We start from the raw sequence: 14263 nt of genomic DNA on the forward strand, positions 1-14263 counted from the left end.
AGTCTTAAGAGGTTTGTTCTGCTGTGTACAATGAAAATACCCGTCTTGTTTGCACAATGTCACTGTGTTTGCTGAGGTGACCGGAGAAGGTTTAAGTGGATGCTTGTGAATCGCTTTTGGGAGACCTACTCCCTCTCCTGGGAGCTGGTGCTGATTATGGGCACATTCTGGGTGATTCCTGCCATCTTCACTGGTCGGAAGCTCAAGTGCAAAAGAGAGAGAAAATGCAGCCAGGGGCCCATCTCCCATATGGTGCCCTATTGGTTGTGCATCTACTGGGGGTGGCCAACTCCCAATGGGGTTCAGGTCAAAGCTGTTGAGCTTTTTTAGGGAGGCCTAAGTTATTGAGCTTCAATTGGGGGGAGCCACTGATCTACCACAGACGATCTGCCTGCTGGACGTGCCTGTAGTACACTAACACACTGGCTCAATGCAGCTTGTGTGGCATGAGGCAGGCACCATCACTGTACTCTGAGATGCCTGCTTAAAATGTTTTTCTTTCAGCAGGTCTATCCAGACACTTTGGGTAGGATAAAACTAATGAATCCTCCCAGTGGAGAGCCAGTGTGGTGAAGAGCGGTAGACTCGTAATCTGGGGAACTGGGTTCGCGTCTCCACTCTTCCACCTGCAGCTGCTGGGTGACCTTGGGCCAGTCACACTTCTCTGAAGTCTCTCAGCCCCACTGACCTCACAGAGTGTTTGTTGTGGGGGAGGAAGGGAAAGGAGAATGTTAGCCACTTTGAGACTCCTGAAGGGGAGTGATAAAGCGGTATATCAAATCCAAACTCCTCCTCCTCCTCCTCCTCCTCCTCCTCCTCTTCTTCTTCTTCTTCTTCTTCTTCTTCTTCTTCTTCTTCTTCTTCTACTTCTTCATCATCAGAGCATAAGGAGAGCCTGCTGAGTCAGGCCAATGGGGCCCATCTAGTCTAGCATCCTGTTCTCATGGTGGCCAGCCAGGTCCCTCAAGGGGAAGCCCACACGTAGTGCCTTTTTGCAAGAACCCTCTCCCCTCTTGTGATCTCCAGGAACATTCCTGCCTCCAGCTGTGGAGGCAGAGCATAGCCATCATGGCTTCCACACCTGCACACCTCCTGTGACCCCTGAAGTTGGCTCTGGGGGCCCAGGAAAAGCCCCAGAATAGCATGTGTGGAAAGGAGAGGCAGGTTGCTCTGTTAGTCAAGGTGAAATGCTTGCACTGGTGGTACATTCAACGTAGCTCAAAGTTGAATTCCTCACATGATTTGGTGACACCTGCTCTTAGATTTGTTTTAGATATTGTGTTCTGATGTTTCTAACAGTTTTTTGAATGCTTGAGATTTTATTTCTTTTATTTTCAGTTGTATTTTGATGAATAGAATCAAGACTGAAGCTTTATGTAAATAAACAATATTTTTATTAATGCATTACAGACTTCTGTGTGATTATTTTGTTTAGAAGGAAAAAGCATCCTAGATAATTAATAATAAGGTTAAGCAACCTTGTCTCAGAAGTTTCCGCATTTCATGCTGCAAAGTGATGCTAACTAGATGTTAAACTAACACAAGTGAGTAAAAGGAGGAATAAATAATAAATAATATTATTTATTATTATTATTCATTTAATTTCTATACCACTTTATATTTTAAAGAAAAAAATCTCTTTTTTTTTTAATAAATATTTATTGAGATTTTTTAGATACAAAATGCAAAAATAGTAAACAATATAGCATGGATCATAACACATTTTTCAGAACTTCTTTGGACTCCCTCACGTCTCCCACTCCCACTTACATCATTGTAAATTTTTTTCCAGCAATTTATCATCTTATTTATATTCTTAAATCTTATTCCGTTAACTTAATCTAATCTCCAAGAATTTTATGTTTCCCTCAATCTCACTTATCATCAAATTCAGATCTAATTTAATGGTAGGCAATTATTTATGATCTAGCATCCTTCTTAGCATTCAACCAAGTTACAATACTTTTGTAAATAAATCTTGAATTTCTTCCAGTCTTCTTCAACCCTCTCTTCTCCCAGGTCTCGAATTCTGCCAGTCATCTCGGCCAGTTGCATATAGTCCATCAGCTGCATCTGCCACTCTTCCAGTGTGGGTAGATCTTGAGTTTTCCAGCTCTTAGCGATGAGTATCCTTGCTGCCGTTGTTGCATACTATATTTTAAAGAAAAAAATCTCAAAGTATCCATTACTGACTTCTACGTCTGTGTTCCTTACCTTTTGTTTTCCCTGAGATGTATTTATGCGTAATGTGACTTTCATTTCCCTTTGATACGCTTTGTGGATTATGCTTACATATTTCATAAAGGTAAAGGTACCCCTGACTGTTAGGTCCAGTCGTGGACGACTCTGGAGTTGCGGCAGGAGCAGGAGACGGGCAGGAGCTGGGACCAAACAATGGGAGCTCACCCTGTCGCGGGCATTTGAACTGCTGACCTACTGATTGGCAAGCCCTAGGCTCTGTGGTTTAGATCAGTGTTTCCCAACCTTGGGCCTCCAGCTGTTTTTGAACTACAACTCCCATCATCCCTGACTAGCAATACCAGTGGCAAGGGTTTAGATCACAGCGCCCCTCGCGTCCCCACATATTTCATAGACTGCAATAAATTTAATGGGTTCTTTTGTTGATTAATTTTATATACATTCTTAAAACTGATTTCACCCTCCAGTCATAATCAGATTACAAGTCTCTCACTTCACCGGGGCAAATTAAGGGCATCAATTTCAAAATCCAGACTTGACAACACAGCCATCTACACATAAATGTGTCGAATGTTTTTTCTAAGATATTTTAGTTAACTTTTGCCCTTCTGAAACAGTTTAACTATCCTTGTTCGGATTTGTTTGGTTTTCACACTGTACACAGTGGGATTCATCAATGGTGGCACCAGAAGGTACACATTGGCCATGAGGATGTGGACAATGGGTGGGGCATTTTTCCCATAGCGGTGGATCATAGAGAGGCCAATCATTGGGATATAGAAAGTCAGGACAGCACAGATGTGAGAGATGCAAGTATTCAAGGCCCGAAGGCGCTCCTGCTTGGAGGCAATGCTCAACACGGTTTTGAGGATCATGATATAGGAAAAAAACAGCAACACAGAGTCAAGAGCCATGGAGGAGATCACCACCATCAAGCCATAGATGCTGCTAATTTTCCTGTCGGAACGCACCACCTTCAGAATATCCTGGTGCAAGCAGAATGAATAAGAGAGCACATTCTCTTTTCCATACTGTAGCCTCTTCAGGAGGAAGGAGGCTGGGAACACAAGAAGGGCAGCCCGAAGGGCAACCCCCACTCCTATCTTGATAGGAACAAATAAGAAAGCACATTGACTCTTCCATACCTCTGCCTCTTCAGAAGAATGGCAGTTGGAAAGAGAAGAAGGGCAGCCCGAAGGGCAACCCCCACCCCTATCTTGGTGATGTTTCTGTTGGTCAAGATAGATGTATATCTCAGAGGGTTCCAGATGGCCACCAGATGGTCAAAGGCCATGGCCAACAGAATACCTGACTCAACGATGGAGAAAGTATGGATGAAGTACATCTGAATCAGGCATATGTTGAAATGGATAATGCGGTGGTTGAACCACAGGACTCTCAGCATGGTGGGCAAAGTGGCGATTGATAAACCCAGGTCAGAGAGGGCCAGCATGGAGAGGAAATAGTACATGGGCTCGTGGAGGATTTGTTCCATCCTGATGATGAAGAGGATGGTGCAGTTTCCTGCGATGGCTATGAGGGAAGTGGAGCAGATGGGGGTGGAAAGCCAAATATGTTTTTTCTCCAACCCAGGGAAGCCTGTGAGGAGGAAAGCGGCAGCACTGGCTGTTTCATTAGAGGTGGACATGATGTTGTCCGAAGACCATTCTCCCTTGTTGCTCCCTATTTAAGAGAAAAAGAAGTCATCTGGCTATTCAGACATTCAAATCCTCCCCACCAATGGCAACACAGCCTCTCTTCCAAGAGTTGACATCAGAGCCTGAATGTGAAACAGAGATTTCCTTATGCTGATTTACATTTTGATTTTAACTGAATAATCTGTCCCATACTCTTTGATTTTTATATGCCTGTTGTCTTTGTCCATGGAGTTTTCTTGGCAGGGATACTGGAGTGGCTTGCCGGTTCCTCCTCCAGGTGGATCACGTTTGGTCAAAACTCTCCACTATGACCTGTTCATCTTGGGTGCCCTGCTCGGCATAGTTCATAGCTTCTCTGAGTTATTCAAGCCCCTTCGCCACGGCAAGGCAGTGATCCATGAAGGACAGATCGTGAAGCTGAGGCTTCAATACTTTGGCCAGCTCATGAGAAGAGAAGACTCCCTGGAAAAGACCCTGATGTTGGGAAAGATGGAGGGCACAAGGAGAAGGGGACGACAGAGGACAAGATGGTTGGACAGTGTTCTCGAAGCTACAAACATGAGTCTGACCAAACTGCGGGAGGCAGTGGAAGACAGGAGTGCCTGGTGTGCTCTGGTCCATGGGGTCACGAAGAGTCGGACACGACTAAACGACTAAACAACAACAACACTCTTTGATTCAAAACCACCAATTTCCCCCCCTCATTAGAATTGTGGGTATGAGTGTGCCTTTTTGCAGCTCCTCCTTGACGATCTCCCACACACCTTGGGCTCCTTTTTGCACCAGTATTGTTTGGGATTCTACCTAACATTCCTCTGAGTTCATTAAAAAAAGATTTCCTCAAGTTTCAGACACACACTTGACAATTCTCACCTTTGGATTTCCAAAAGCTCCCGACCTCTAGCATTGTGTGGTCACTTTCCCCCAAGGCCCTCGCTCCTTGCTGTTTGTGTTGTGAAGCTGCAATGGGGCAAAGGAGCATCCGCCAAGGAGACACCAGGCCTACTCCTACAATTCTAGCAGACTCACCTTTTGAGAAGCCTTGTATTTCTTTGTTCTTTGAGATAACAGCACAGATAAATTCTCTTTTCTTCCCTTTAACAGGGAGGCTGGCTGGCTGATGGGACAAACAGGAACTGTATATTGGTGTGTTTCCTCAGATTTATCACTGTGAAAGGTTGGTTAGAACCCAAGAACAAACTTTGACATGCTTAATGCCTGCAACTGCTCTCCATATGGAACCACTTGAATTATCCAGGAGAGGAGAGGTTTGAATGCACTGCAGCTGTTTTAAAGACAGTGAGGTTTGAATTGCAAGAGATAAGAGAGTGAGGGAATGCTAAGGGTGTCTATCTGGAGTTAGTTGGACTTGGGATATGCAGTGAAGGGCAGAGGCTACACACATTGATCTCTGGGAATATATTGTGCCCTGCCTGCTATAGTAAGCTTTTGGTCTCTGCAGTATGTTCTGTTTGCAGTAAAGCCAATACTGAAGATGCCCAAGTCCTCAGTGCCCTCCCACACACCAGAAGGAAACTAAACCAGGGACCTCTGCTGCCCAACAATGTCTCAGCATTTGAGTTTTAGGGGGTCCTCAGAAGGACCACAGGCAGGGAAAGAGGTGTCTATGCAGACCGAAGGAAATGCAGGGCACAAGGTGCTCAGCAAGGCTTATCTTATTTCTTCTCTTGACACTTGCATCTGGAAGTAATGTTTGCTACAGTAAAATTCATGTGGTGTTGGCGTTTTGTGGTGGGCTTACCCTGCTCTCTCATCTGAGTAGAACCTTCTGCACCAGCAAACCCCCATGGCCTGTCAAAATGAGCCTATAAAGATGTCAAGTAAATGAAATGCAACTCGCCCAAATCACATCTCATTAGAGGACTTAAAGCTAGTCAGTTCAAGTGGGCTTTTGGTGCCTCGCTCCAGCAATTTTGTGTGTCTTGCATTCTACAGCAAAGAGACATTCAGTATCATCTTTGCACATGAACAAGTGTTCACAATTCCAGCAACGCAAGGAGCCTTTATGTGTTCCTGTGTTCCCTTCTTGGGAGATTCTTACATCACTGGAAGCCGCCCTTGGGCTGAAAAGGGCATTATCTGCAAAGCCCGAAATGAATTCCTTGGGACTTGGGTAATTTTTGCAGGATTTTGTGTGTGATGCTTATAGATGTTTGACAAAGTTGGTCTTGTGAATTTTAATATGAACTGAAATTATCCCTATCTCTTGCACTATAAGGACAGGAACGTAGTTGCCTTCAGATTTCACAATCCACCAAATTGTCTTTGGCCATGTTTGGTTTAAAGATGTACCAAGATGTATTTTAGAATGCATGTTTTAGTATAAGGATTGGAGAAGTGTATTTTGTGGAAAGATTTACAAAAATATATTGAAATGCATTTTTTAATGCAGGGGTGTTTTGTGTTTGGTATTTTTTAAGTAGTTTAATGCATAAAAAGTGATGGGCAAGTGGTGCTCACTCACTTGGGAAGGTAACCCATCTAGGAGAAGGAAAACTCTGAACTTAAGTCTCTGCTTCCCTGCAGGATATTTTTGGCATAATTATTATTATTATTAATAATAATTTATTTATACCCTGCCCATCTGCCCGGGTCTCCCCAGCCATTCAGAAAAAAAGGCTGAAGGGTAAACCCTACACAGATCCGGAGTGGAGTTCCTATGATGGTTGGATGGCTCCTTGTACATCTCCTTCCAGCAACTCCTGCCCCCTGTCTTGTCTTGCTCTGCTTTCCTTTGGACCACATCAGCAGGTCCAAAAAGGTGATGCTGTCTGGGTAGCCCATGACCTCCAGAAATACTGCCCAGGCTTGCACCCTGAGGAGGTCACTTTGGTGTTGCTAATACAGTGGTTTGACTTCACCCTACCCCCCGGAGGCACACTCCATTGTCTCTTGAGATAGACAGATGACAACAAATGCAGAAACAGGTAGGAATGGACTCATGAATGAGCAGATTTGAAAGAGTTAGTGGGGAAGATTCACCTAACCAACCCCGTCAGCAGAAGCCTTGTGCAAAGACTTCTGCTTATGAAGTGTGGCTTTCCCATGTCTCTTCCCCCTGCACCCCCACACCCTCTGAAAAAGGCCTGGGAGGGGGCTCAGTAGAAGCCCCTGAGCAGCACATAGAGGGAGGAGAGGGGCATCTTTCCATCTGGCAAACAGCAATGCTGCACAGACAGAACAGTTGGAAAGGGGCAATGTTGAATTCCATCTGTCGCCTGGCAAGTGAGGGAGGAGAGCTCAGTAGGCAGGGGTGGGAAAGGGGAGAAACTTACGCTTAAATCTCTCTGCTGTGCAAATTTAACAAGTCTACATACCCTCCAACATTCCTCAAATAATAGAATGTCGCGATTTTCATCTGAGGAGTGTTGGAGGGTATGAGATAAGACAGAGGCACTGTTAGTGGGTGGTTTTGTGGGAAGGTGGGATACTGCCTGCTCTTCATGAGGTTACACTCCCTGTAAAGGAGCAGAAACATAGCTTGGAGTTTCTTCTGAACCCATTGCTGTCACATGAGACCAGGTGAACTTGGTGGCATGGAATGCCTTCTGTCATCTTCAACTGGTGGCCCCTATATGAACAGGGATAGCCTAACTTCTATGGCCTATGCCATGGTAATCTCTAGGTTAGATTACTGTAATTTGTTATCCATGAGGCTACCTCTAAAGATGGTCCAGAACCTTCAGCTAGTGCAAATTTTGATGGTCAGGTTGTTCACCAGGGCAAGACAATTCTGGCTCAGCTGCACCGGCTACTAAGTAGTTCTGGGCCCAATTCTGAGTGCTAGAGCTCACCTAAAATGTCCTACATGGCTCAGGACCTCAATACCTTAAGGACCATCTCTCCCCATACAAGCTGACTCAGATGCTGTGCTTGTCTTCCAAGGCCCTTCTCTGTGTCTCCACTCCCTGAGAGGTTCAGAGGGTGACAACCTGAGGGCTCCTTGTTTGTGGAATTCCCTTGCCAGAGAGGCTCACCATCATTACAGGTCTTTAGGTGCCAAGTGAAAACTTTTCTCTTTACCTAGGTCTTTGGCCATAAAACAATCTGAATGAATAAATAAAATAAACAAATAAATATGTAGCATTGGGAAACCTGTCACTTTGAGGCTTTTAATGCCTTGTTTTCCTTGTTCCGGAGTTTCAAGATTATCCGTGTGCGGATCTGCTTGGTTTTCACACTGTACACAATAGGGTTCATCAGAGGAGGCACCAAGAGATAGACATTAGCGATGAGGATGAAAATGATGGGCGGGGCATGCTTCCCATAGCGGTGGATCATAGTCAGGCCAAGCATGGGGATGTAGAAACTTAGGACAGCACAGATGTGGGAGACACAAGTACTGAGCGCCTTGAAACGCTCCTCCTTGGAGGCAACTCCCAACACAGTTCTGAGAATCATGAAGTAGGACAGGACGAGCAACAGGGAATCCACACCAGTGGAAAAGAGCATCACCAGCAAACCAAAGATGCTGTTGGTTCTCTTGTCTGAATGCACCTCTTTCAGAACATCCTGGTGCAAGCAAAATGAATAGGAAAGCACACTTACTTTTCCATACTGCAGCCTTCTCAGCAGGAGGGATCCAGGGAGGACGAGGAAGGCAGCCCGAAAGGCAACCCCCACCCCAATCTTGATGATAGTTTTGTTGGTCAAGATAGTTGTGTACCTCAAGGGGTTCCGAATGGCCACCAAGCGATCAAAGGCCATGGCCAACAGAATTCCTGACTCAGCAATAGACAAGGTATGGATGAAGTACATCTGGGCCAGGCAGGCGTTGAAGCTGATCACACGGTGGCTGAACCACAGAACGCTCAACATGGTGGGCAGAGTAGTAATGGACAAGCCCAGGTCTGTCATGGCCAGCATGGAGAGGAAATAGTACATGGGCTCATGGAGGGCTTGGTCCGTCTTGATGAGGAGGAGAATGGTACTGTTGCCTGCAATGGCCACTAGATACATGGAGAAGATGGGGATGGAGATCCAGGCATGGTGTTTTTCTAGCCCTGGGAAGCCTGTCAGGAGGAACACAGGAGGACTGAAGGTTGAGTGGTTGGAGGACATGACAGCCTTCCAAGAACTTTCTCCCATATTCTTTGCTGTTCTCTATTAAAAGAAACACAGTTATTTATTTCATAAAGTTTATACACCACTTGATTGTAGAAGAAAAACCCTCAAAGCGGTTTTCAAAAAGTTATTTTCTTGAGTGGTGTGCATTTCTTTCCCCTTCCAGGCTAAGTGTGAATCAAAAATTGCTTTTCCATTGTCACGTGGACATTGACCATCACAGGGAAGCCTGTGCATATGATGGCAACCAAGATGATCAAGGGACCTGAACCTCTGGATTCAAGTTACAAGAAAGGACGTTCCGACTAAACATCAGGAAGAACCTTCTGACAGTCAGAGCCGTTGGATAGTGGGACAGACTCCCTCACACTCCCTCACAAGGTGGTGGACTCTCCTTCCCTGGAGGTTTTTAAGCAGAGGTTGGATAGCCATGGATGCTTTAGTTGAGATTCTTGCATTGGAGGGGGCTGGAGTATATGACCTTGAGGTCCCTTCCAACTCTACTTTCTATGATTCAAGGCTGATGACAGTTACATTGATTAATCTGTGGTGGTCAGTCAATTCAATGGGAACTTTAGCAAAGACTTTGTTGCTGGCATTTATAAAGGAAGCCTGACATATGAATATGTCACCATTCTAAATGGAAGTCACATATGGCCTCCAATACAACTTTGCTGGAGAGCAGATGGCTGCCTGTTTTGGGTATGCTGTGACTGCCACTATCAACAGCTAAAACCCCAATGATATACTGATGGGTCCCTTTTGGAAAAAACAGGCAGTGTTCATGTGCAGAAGGTGGGCTGGATCTACATCGTCCTACAAAAGCTGCACAGCAGTTGCATCAGTGTTACTGGTCATCAGGAATTTGGCCACTTGGCAAATTGTTTGCAAATATCCTAGCTAACAGATTAAAAAATATATTAAATGAATATATACATCAAGACCAAGCTGGGTTCCTACAAGGAAGACAAATGAAGGAGAATATAAGGAATATTTTGAATATAATAGAATATTTGGAGGCTAAAAATGAAAAGAAAGTGGCAATGATGTTTATAGACGCTGAAAAAGCCTTTGATAATGTTTCTTGGAAGTTCATGATAAAGCTGTTAGAACAAATCAGAAGTGGTCCCAAGTTTTTAAAAGCAATAGCAGCAATCTATTCAGAACAAAAAGCTAAACTAATTATAAATCAGGTGATAACGGATGATTGTAAGATCCAAAAAGGAACAAGACAAGAATGCCCATTATCACCATTATTGTTTATTCTGGTCTTGGAAGTACTTGCCAAAAACATAAGTGCAAATAAAGAGATTACAGGTGTAAAAGTTGGGAAAAGTGAATTCAAGTTAAAAGCGTATGCGGATGACTTAGTGATAACAGTGGAAGAACCTAAAACTTCACTCCCTAAAGTAATAGAAAAAATTCAGAATTTTGGGGAAGTGGCAGGATTTAAGCTAAATAGGAATAAAACTAAATTATTAGTTAAAAACATGAAGGAGGAAGAAAGAACCATAATAATAATAATAATAATAATAATAATAATAATAATTTTTATTTATACCCCGCCCTCCCCAGCCAAGGCCGGGCTCAGAGCGGCTTACAAGCAATAATAAAAACAAGTTAAATGATTACAACTTAAAAACAAAATTAAAAAATACAACATTAAAATATTGAAACATTAAAATATTAAAATGTAGGCTCATCGCAGAGGGAGAAGGAAAAGAAAAAAGAAAGAGAGGGAGGGAATCAAATTGGCTCCAAGCCAAAGGCCAGGCGGAACAACTCTGTCTTATAGGCCCTGCGGAAAGAAATCAGATCCTGCAGGGCCCTGGTCTCATGAGACAGAGTGTTCCACCAGACCGGAGCCAGAGTTGAAAAGGCCCTGGCTCTGGTTGAAGCCAATCTAACATCCTTAGGGCCCGGGACCCTAGGGTGTTGCTATTTATGGACCTTGAGGCTCTCCGTGGGGCATACCGGGAGAGGCGGTCCCGTAGGTACGAGGGTCCTAGGCCGTGAAGGGCTTTAAAGGTCAAACGCAGCACCTTAAATCTGACCCTGTACTCTACCGGGAGCCAGTGCAGTTTGAAAAGCACAGGGTGAATATGCTCCCATGGCAGAGACCCCGTAAGGAGTCTCGCTGCAGCATTCTGCACCTGCTGGAGTTTCTGGGACAGCTTCAAGGGCAGCCCCGCGTAGAGCGAATTACAGTAGTCAAGCCTGGAGATGACCGTCATACAGATCACTGTGGCCAGGTCGGGGTGGGAAAGGTAAGGGACCAACTGCTTGATGCGGCGAAGGTGGGAAAATGTCGCCTTGGCTGTTGCTGTAACTTGCGCCTCCATGGAAAGGGAGGCGTCAAGGATTACACCCAAACTCTTAATGGAAGGCAGTGGCACTAATTGGGCCCCCACAAGAGAAGGGAGTTGGTCCCTCATCCCCATGCCATCCCGACCCAGCCATAGGACCTCTGTCTTTGAAGGATTTAGTTTCAAAATATTGAGATTGAAGTCCATAAAAAGGTTAAATATTTAGGGATTTGGTTAACATCAAGAAATATAAACCTATTTAAAAATAACTATGAAAAAAATTGGCTTGAGGTAAAAAGAAATTTAGAAATATGGAGCAGAATGAATCTCTCAATGTTAGGAAAAATATCAGCGATTAAAATGAATGTGTTGCCTAAAATGCTATTCATTAATGAGAGTATGGGAGAGATATAAAGACTTATTGGAACAAAAGATTCCGTGGTGGCTTTCACCACATGAAGCATTACTGCTCAAACCACTTGGAAAGAAAGGAAAATGGCTCACATATGCTGATTTATTAAAGGAACATGATGGGAAATGGAAATTAAGAGATTATGATGAGATCAAAGACCACTTTCAGAGTTGGTTGCATTATTGACAATTACATGAAACATATAAAGAAGACTGTAAGAAAGGATTTAGTTATACTAGATCTAGGTTTCAAATGGAAGTGATTGAAGGGAAAGTGAAATTACTGAAGGCCGCATACAGCATACTATTAGAATGGGAGACGAAAGATGAAGAGGTAAAATCAGTTATGATTAAATGGGCACAAGATGTAGGTCACAACATTATGATGGAAGATTGGGTTAAATTATGGAAAACCGACTTAAAATTTACAGATTGTTCCCTATTGAAGGAGAATTACATGAAGATGATGTACAGATGGTACACAACACCAGTGCAGCTAGGGAAAATGTACAAAACTAGTTCAAATAGATGTTGGAAGTGTAAGGAAAAGGAGGGAACATTTTATCATATGTGGTGGGATTGTAAAGTAATTAAAAAAATTTGGGAAATGATATACAATGAACTGAAGAAAATGTTCCATTTAACATTTGTTAAAAAACCCGAGGCATATTTGTTGGGGATTGTAGGGAAAGACCTGCCAAAAAAGTTGAAAAAACATCTTCATGTATGCAACAACGGCCGCGAGAGTTCTGGTAGCCCAAGGATGGAAGACTGAAGAAATCCCAAGTAAAGAATCATGGCAAGAAAAATTGATGGACTATGCAGAACTGGCAAAATTGACATATAAACTACGAAATAAGGATAACTGTGACTTTAAGGATGAATGGGAACCTTTCACAAAGTATTTGAAGGCGCAACAAAGCGAACTGGACTCCTTGGCAGGTTTTGAATAAACATTCACAATTTTCTTACTGATAATAATTAGCTAAGCTGTTGGAGGATCTATACAACTCTGTAACATGCAGAGAATAGCATTACTGGAGAAACCAAAGACTGGAACTGAGGGAAGTCGGGGGGTGGGGTGGGGGGATGGGTTTTGTGGGGGTGGGGGGAGGAAAAATGGGGGGGGGAATAAGGATATGTTTTTGGAAAATATGTTTTGTTATAACTGAATAATTTTTTTTAAAAAAGGAATTTGGCCACTTGGGCACCTCAATGATGGTGGCAAGGAGCCACAAGGCATTGTCTACATGTGCCATAGCTGCCATGGCAGACTGTACCCAAGCCTTTTAGGGTATTGCAGGGCCACTGCCCAGCAGACCAGACCCAGGGAAAAAATATCATTGTGTAAATAGATCAGCATTGTAGTGCAAACTCTTCCTAATTCAGTACACCCATTTTTGTATGCAGTTCTAGCACACACATTTTTGCAAGCAAGTTCCCGTAATTTCATGCATATGTGCCTGTCATTTTCACTAATACATGTTAGAGAACTGCATCACAAAATTCAGAGAAATGTGAATTTCAGAGGATAGCTCTGTTTCTGTCATGCTGCCTCTTTCTGAATAGCATTTAAGGATGGATAAGGTTGAGGGACGTGGGTGGCGCTGTGGGTAAAACCTCAGCGCCTGGGACTTGCCAATCGCATGGTCAGCGGTTTGAATCCCCGCGGCGGGGTGCGCTCCCGTCATTCAGTCCCAGCGCCTGCCAACCTAGCAGTTCGAAAGCACCCCCGTGTGCAAGTAGATAAATAGGGACCTCTTACCAGCGGGAAGGTAAACAGCGTTCCGTGTGCTGTGCTGGCTCGCCAGAGCAGCTTCGTCACGCTGGCCACGTGACCCAGATGTGTCTGCGGACAGCGCTGGCTCCCGGCCTCTAGAGTGAGATGAGCGCACAACCCTAGAGTCTGGCAAGACTGGCCCGTACGGGCAGGGGTACCTTTACCTTTACCTAAGGTTGAGGTAATGGCACCTTCATTCTCCACCCAACTGCCCAAGGCCTCTCCCTATTTGTGTTTCACTGCGCTTTAGCAAGAAGGCTGCCAACTGCAAACCTCAGCATCTTATTCCTTCATATAGGATGAAGCATCTCTGCATAACATCTAAGCCTTCCCTTCTAAAAAAAAATTAACAAACCAGCTTTTGACAATTTCTGTACTGCCAAAATTTTGGACCACAACTTCTATCAACCTCAATCAGCACAGCTTTTTAAAGTTGTAGTCTGAAACATCTGGAGGGCATCAGGTTGGCAAAGGCTGCTACAACCTCATTGCAGAGGCCCTTGGGGCCCCTTTTAACTACAATTGTATGATTCTTTGAACTTATTAGGGGTTTGAGCAGGTCTTTTTTTTCTCTCTCTCCCTCTCTCCCTGCCTAACTGCCTTCCATTTACTTATCTATAATGGCACAGTATAAACGAAACACAACTCACCAAAATGACCTTCGGTTGGAGGATTCAAAGCAGGTTGGTTCAGGTGGGCTTTGGGTGCCTTCTTCCAGCTTTCTGAAGCTCTGTCATAAGAAGACAACCATCCCCTAGCCTAGGGACATGGGCTCATGCCTGCAACACTATCACAACAGAAGAGCCTTCTTTATATGTCCCTTT

At 44.1% G+C, this 14263-nt stretch overlaps 4 protein-coding genes across 4 annotated transcripts in view; 1 reads left to right on the forward strand and 3 right to left on the reverse strand.

Moving 5' to 3' along the window:
* LOC307214639 (uncharacterized protein) overlaps positions 1 to 14263 on the forward strand; it is a 268943-nt gene that overhangs the window by 181055 nt on the left and 73625 nt on the right. The gene's annotated exons all lie outside the window — the stretch shown is intronic.
* LOC307214709 (uncharacterized protein) overlaps positions 1 to 14263 on the reverse strand; it is a 159528-nt gene that overhangs the window by 48957 nt on the left and 96308 nt on the right. The window lies entirely within an intron of this gene.
* LOC307215104 (olfactory receptor 51G2-like) lies at positions 2557 to 6404 on the reverse strand. Its single transcript, XM_079974283.1, has 3 exons — positions 4517 to 6404; positions 3410 to 4038; positions 2557 to 3302 (listed from the first exon to the last, which is right to left on the reverse strand). Exons 2-3 carry the CDS (start codon positions 3845 to 3847, stop codon positions 2793 to 2795), a joined length of 948 nt encoding a protein of 315 aa, XP_079830409.1. The 5' UTR covers positions 3848 to 4038; positions 4517 to 6404; the 3' UTR covers positions 2557 to 2792.
* Positions 7889 to 9813, reverse strand: LOC307214950 (olfactory receptor 51A4-like). Its single transcript, XM_079974065.1, has one exon. It carries the CDS (start codon positions 8964 to 8966, stop codon positions 7977 to 7979), a length of 990 nt encoding a protein of 329 aa, XP_079830191.1. The 5' UTR covers positions 8967 to 9813; the 3' UTR covers positions 7889 to 7976.

Source organism: Podarcis cretensis, assembly GCF_951804945.1.
Source record: "Podarcis cretensis genome assembly, chromosome: 4".
NCBI classification, from domain to species: domain Eukaryota; kingdom Metazoa; phylum Chordata; class Lepidosauria; order Squamata; family Lacertidae; genus Podarcis; species Podarcis cretensis.

Excerpts from the sequence above, each read along its gene's own strand:
- LOC307215104 (XM_079974283.1), bottom strand. The coding sequence starts at position 3,847 with ATGTCCACCTCTAATGAAACAGCCAGTGCTGCCGCTTTCCTCCTCACA. Across the intron at positions 3,303-3,409 it reads GAAACATCACCAAGATAGGG|ATAGGAGTGGGGGTTGCCCT; the intron begins GTGGGGGTTGCC and ends GTTCCTATCAAG.
- LOC307214950 (XM_079974065.1), bottom strand. The coding sequence starts at position 8,966 with ATGGGAGAAAGTTCTTGGAAGGCTGTCATGTCCTCCAACCACTCAACC.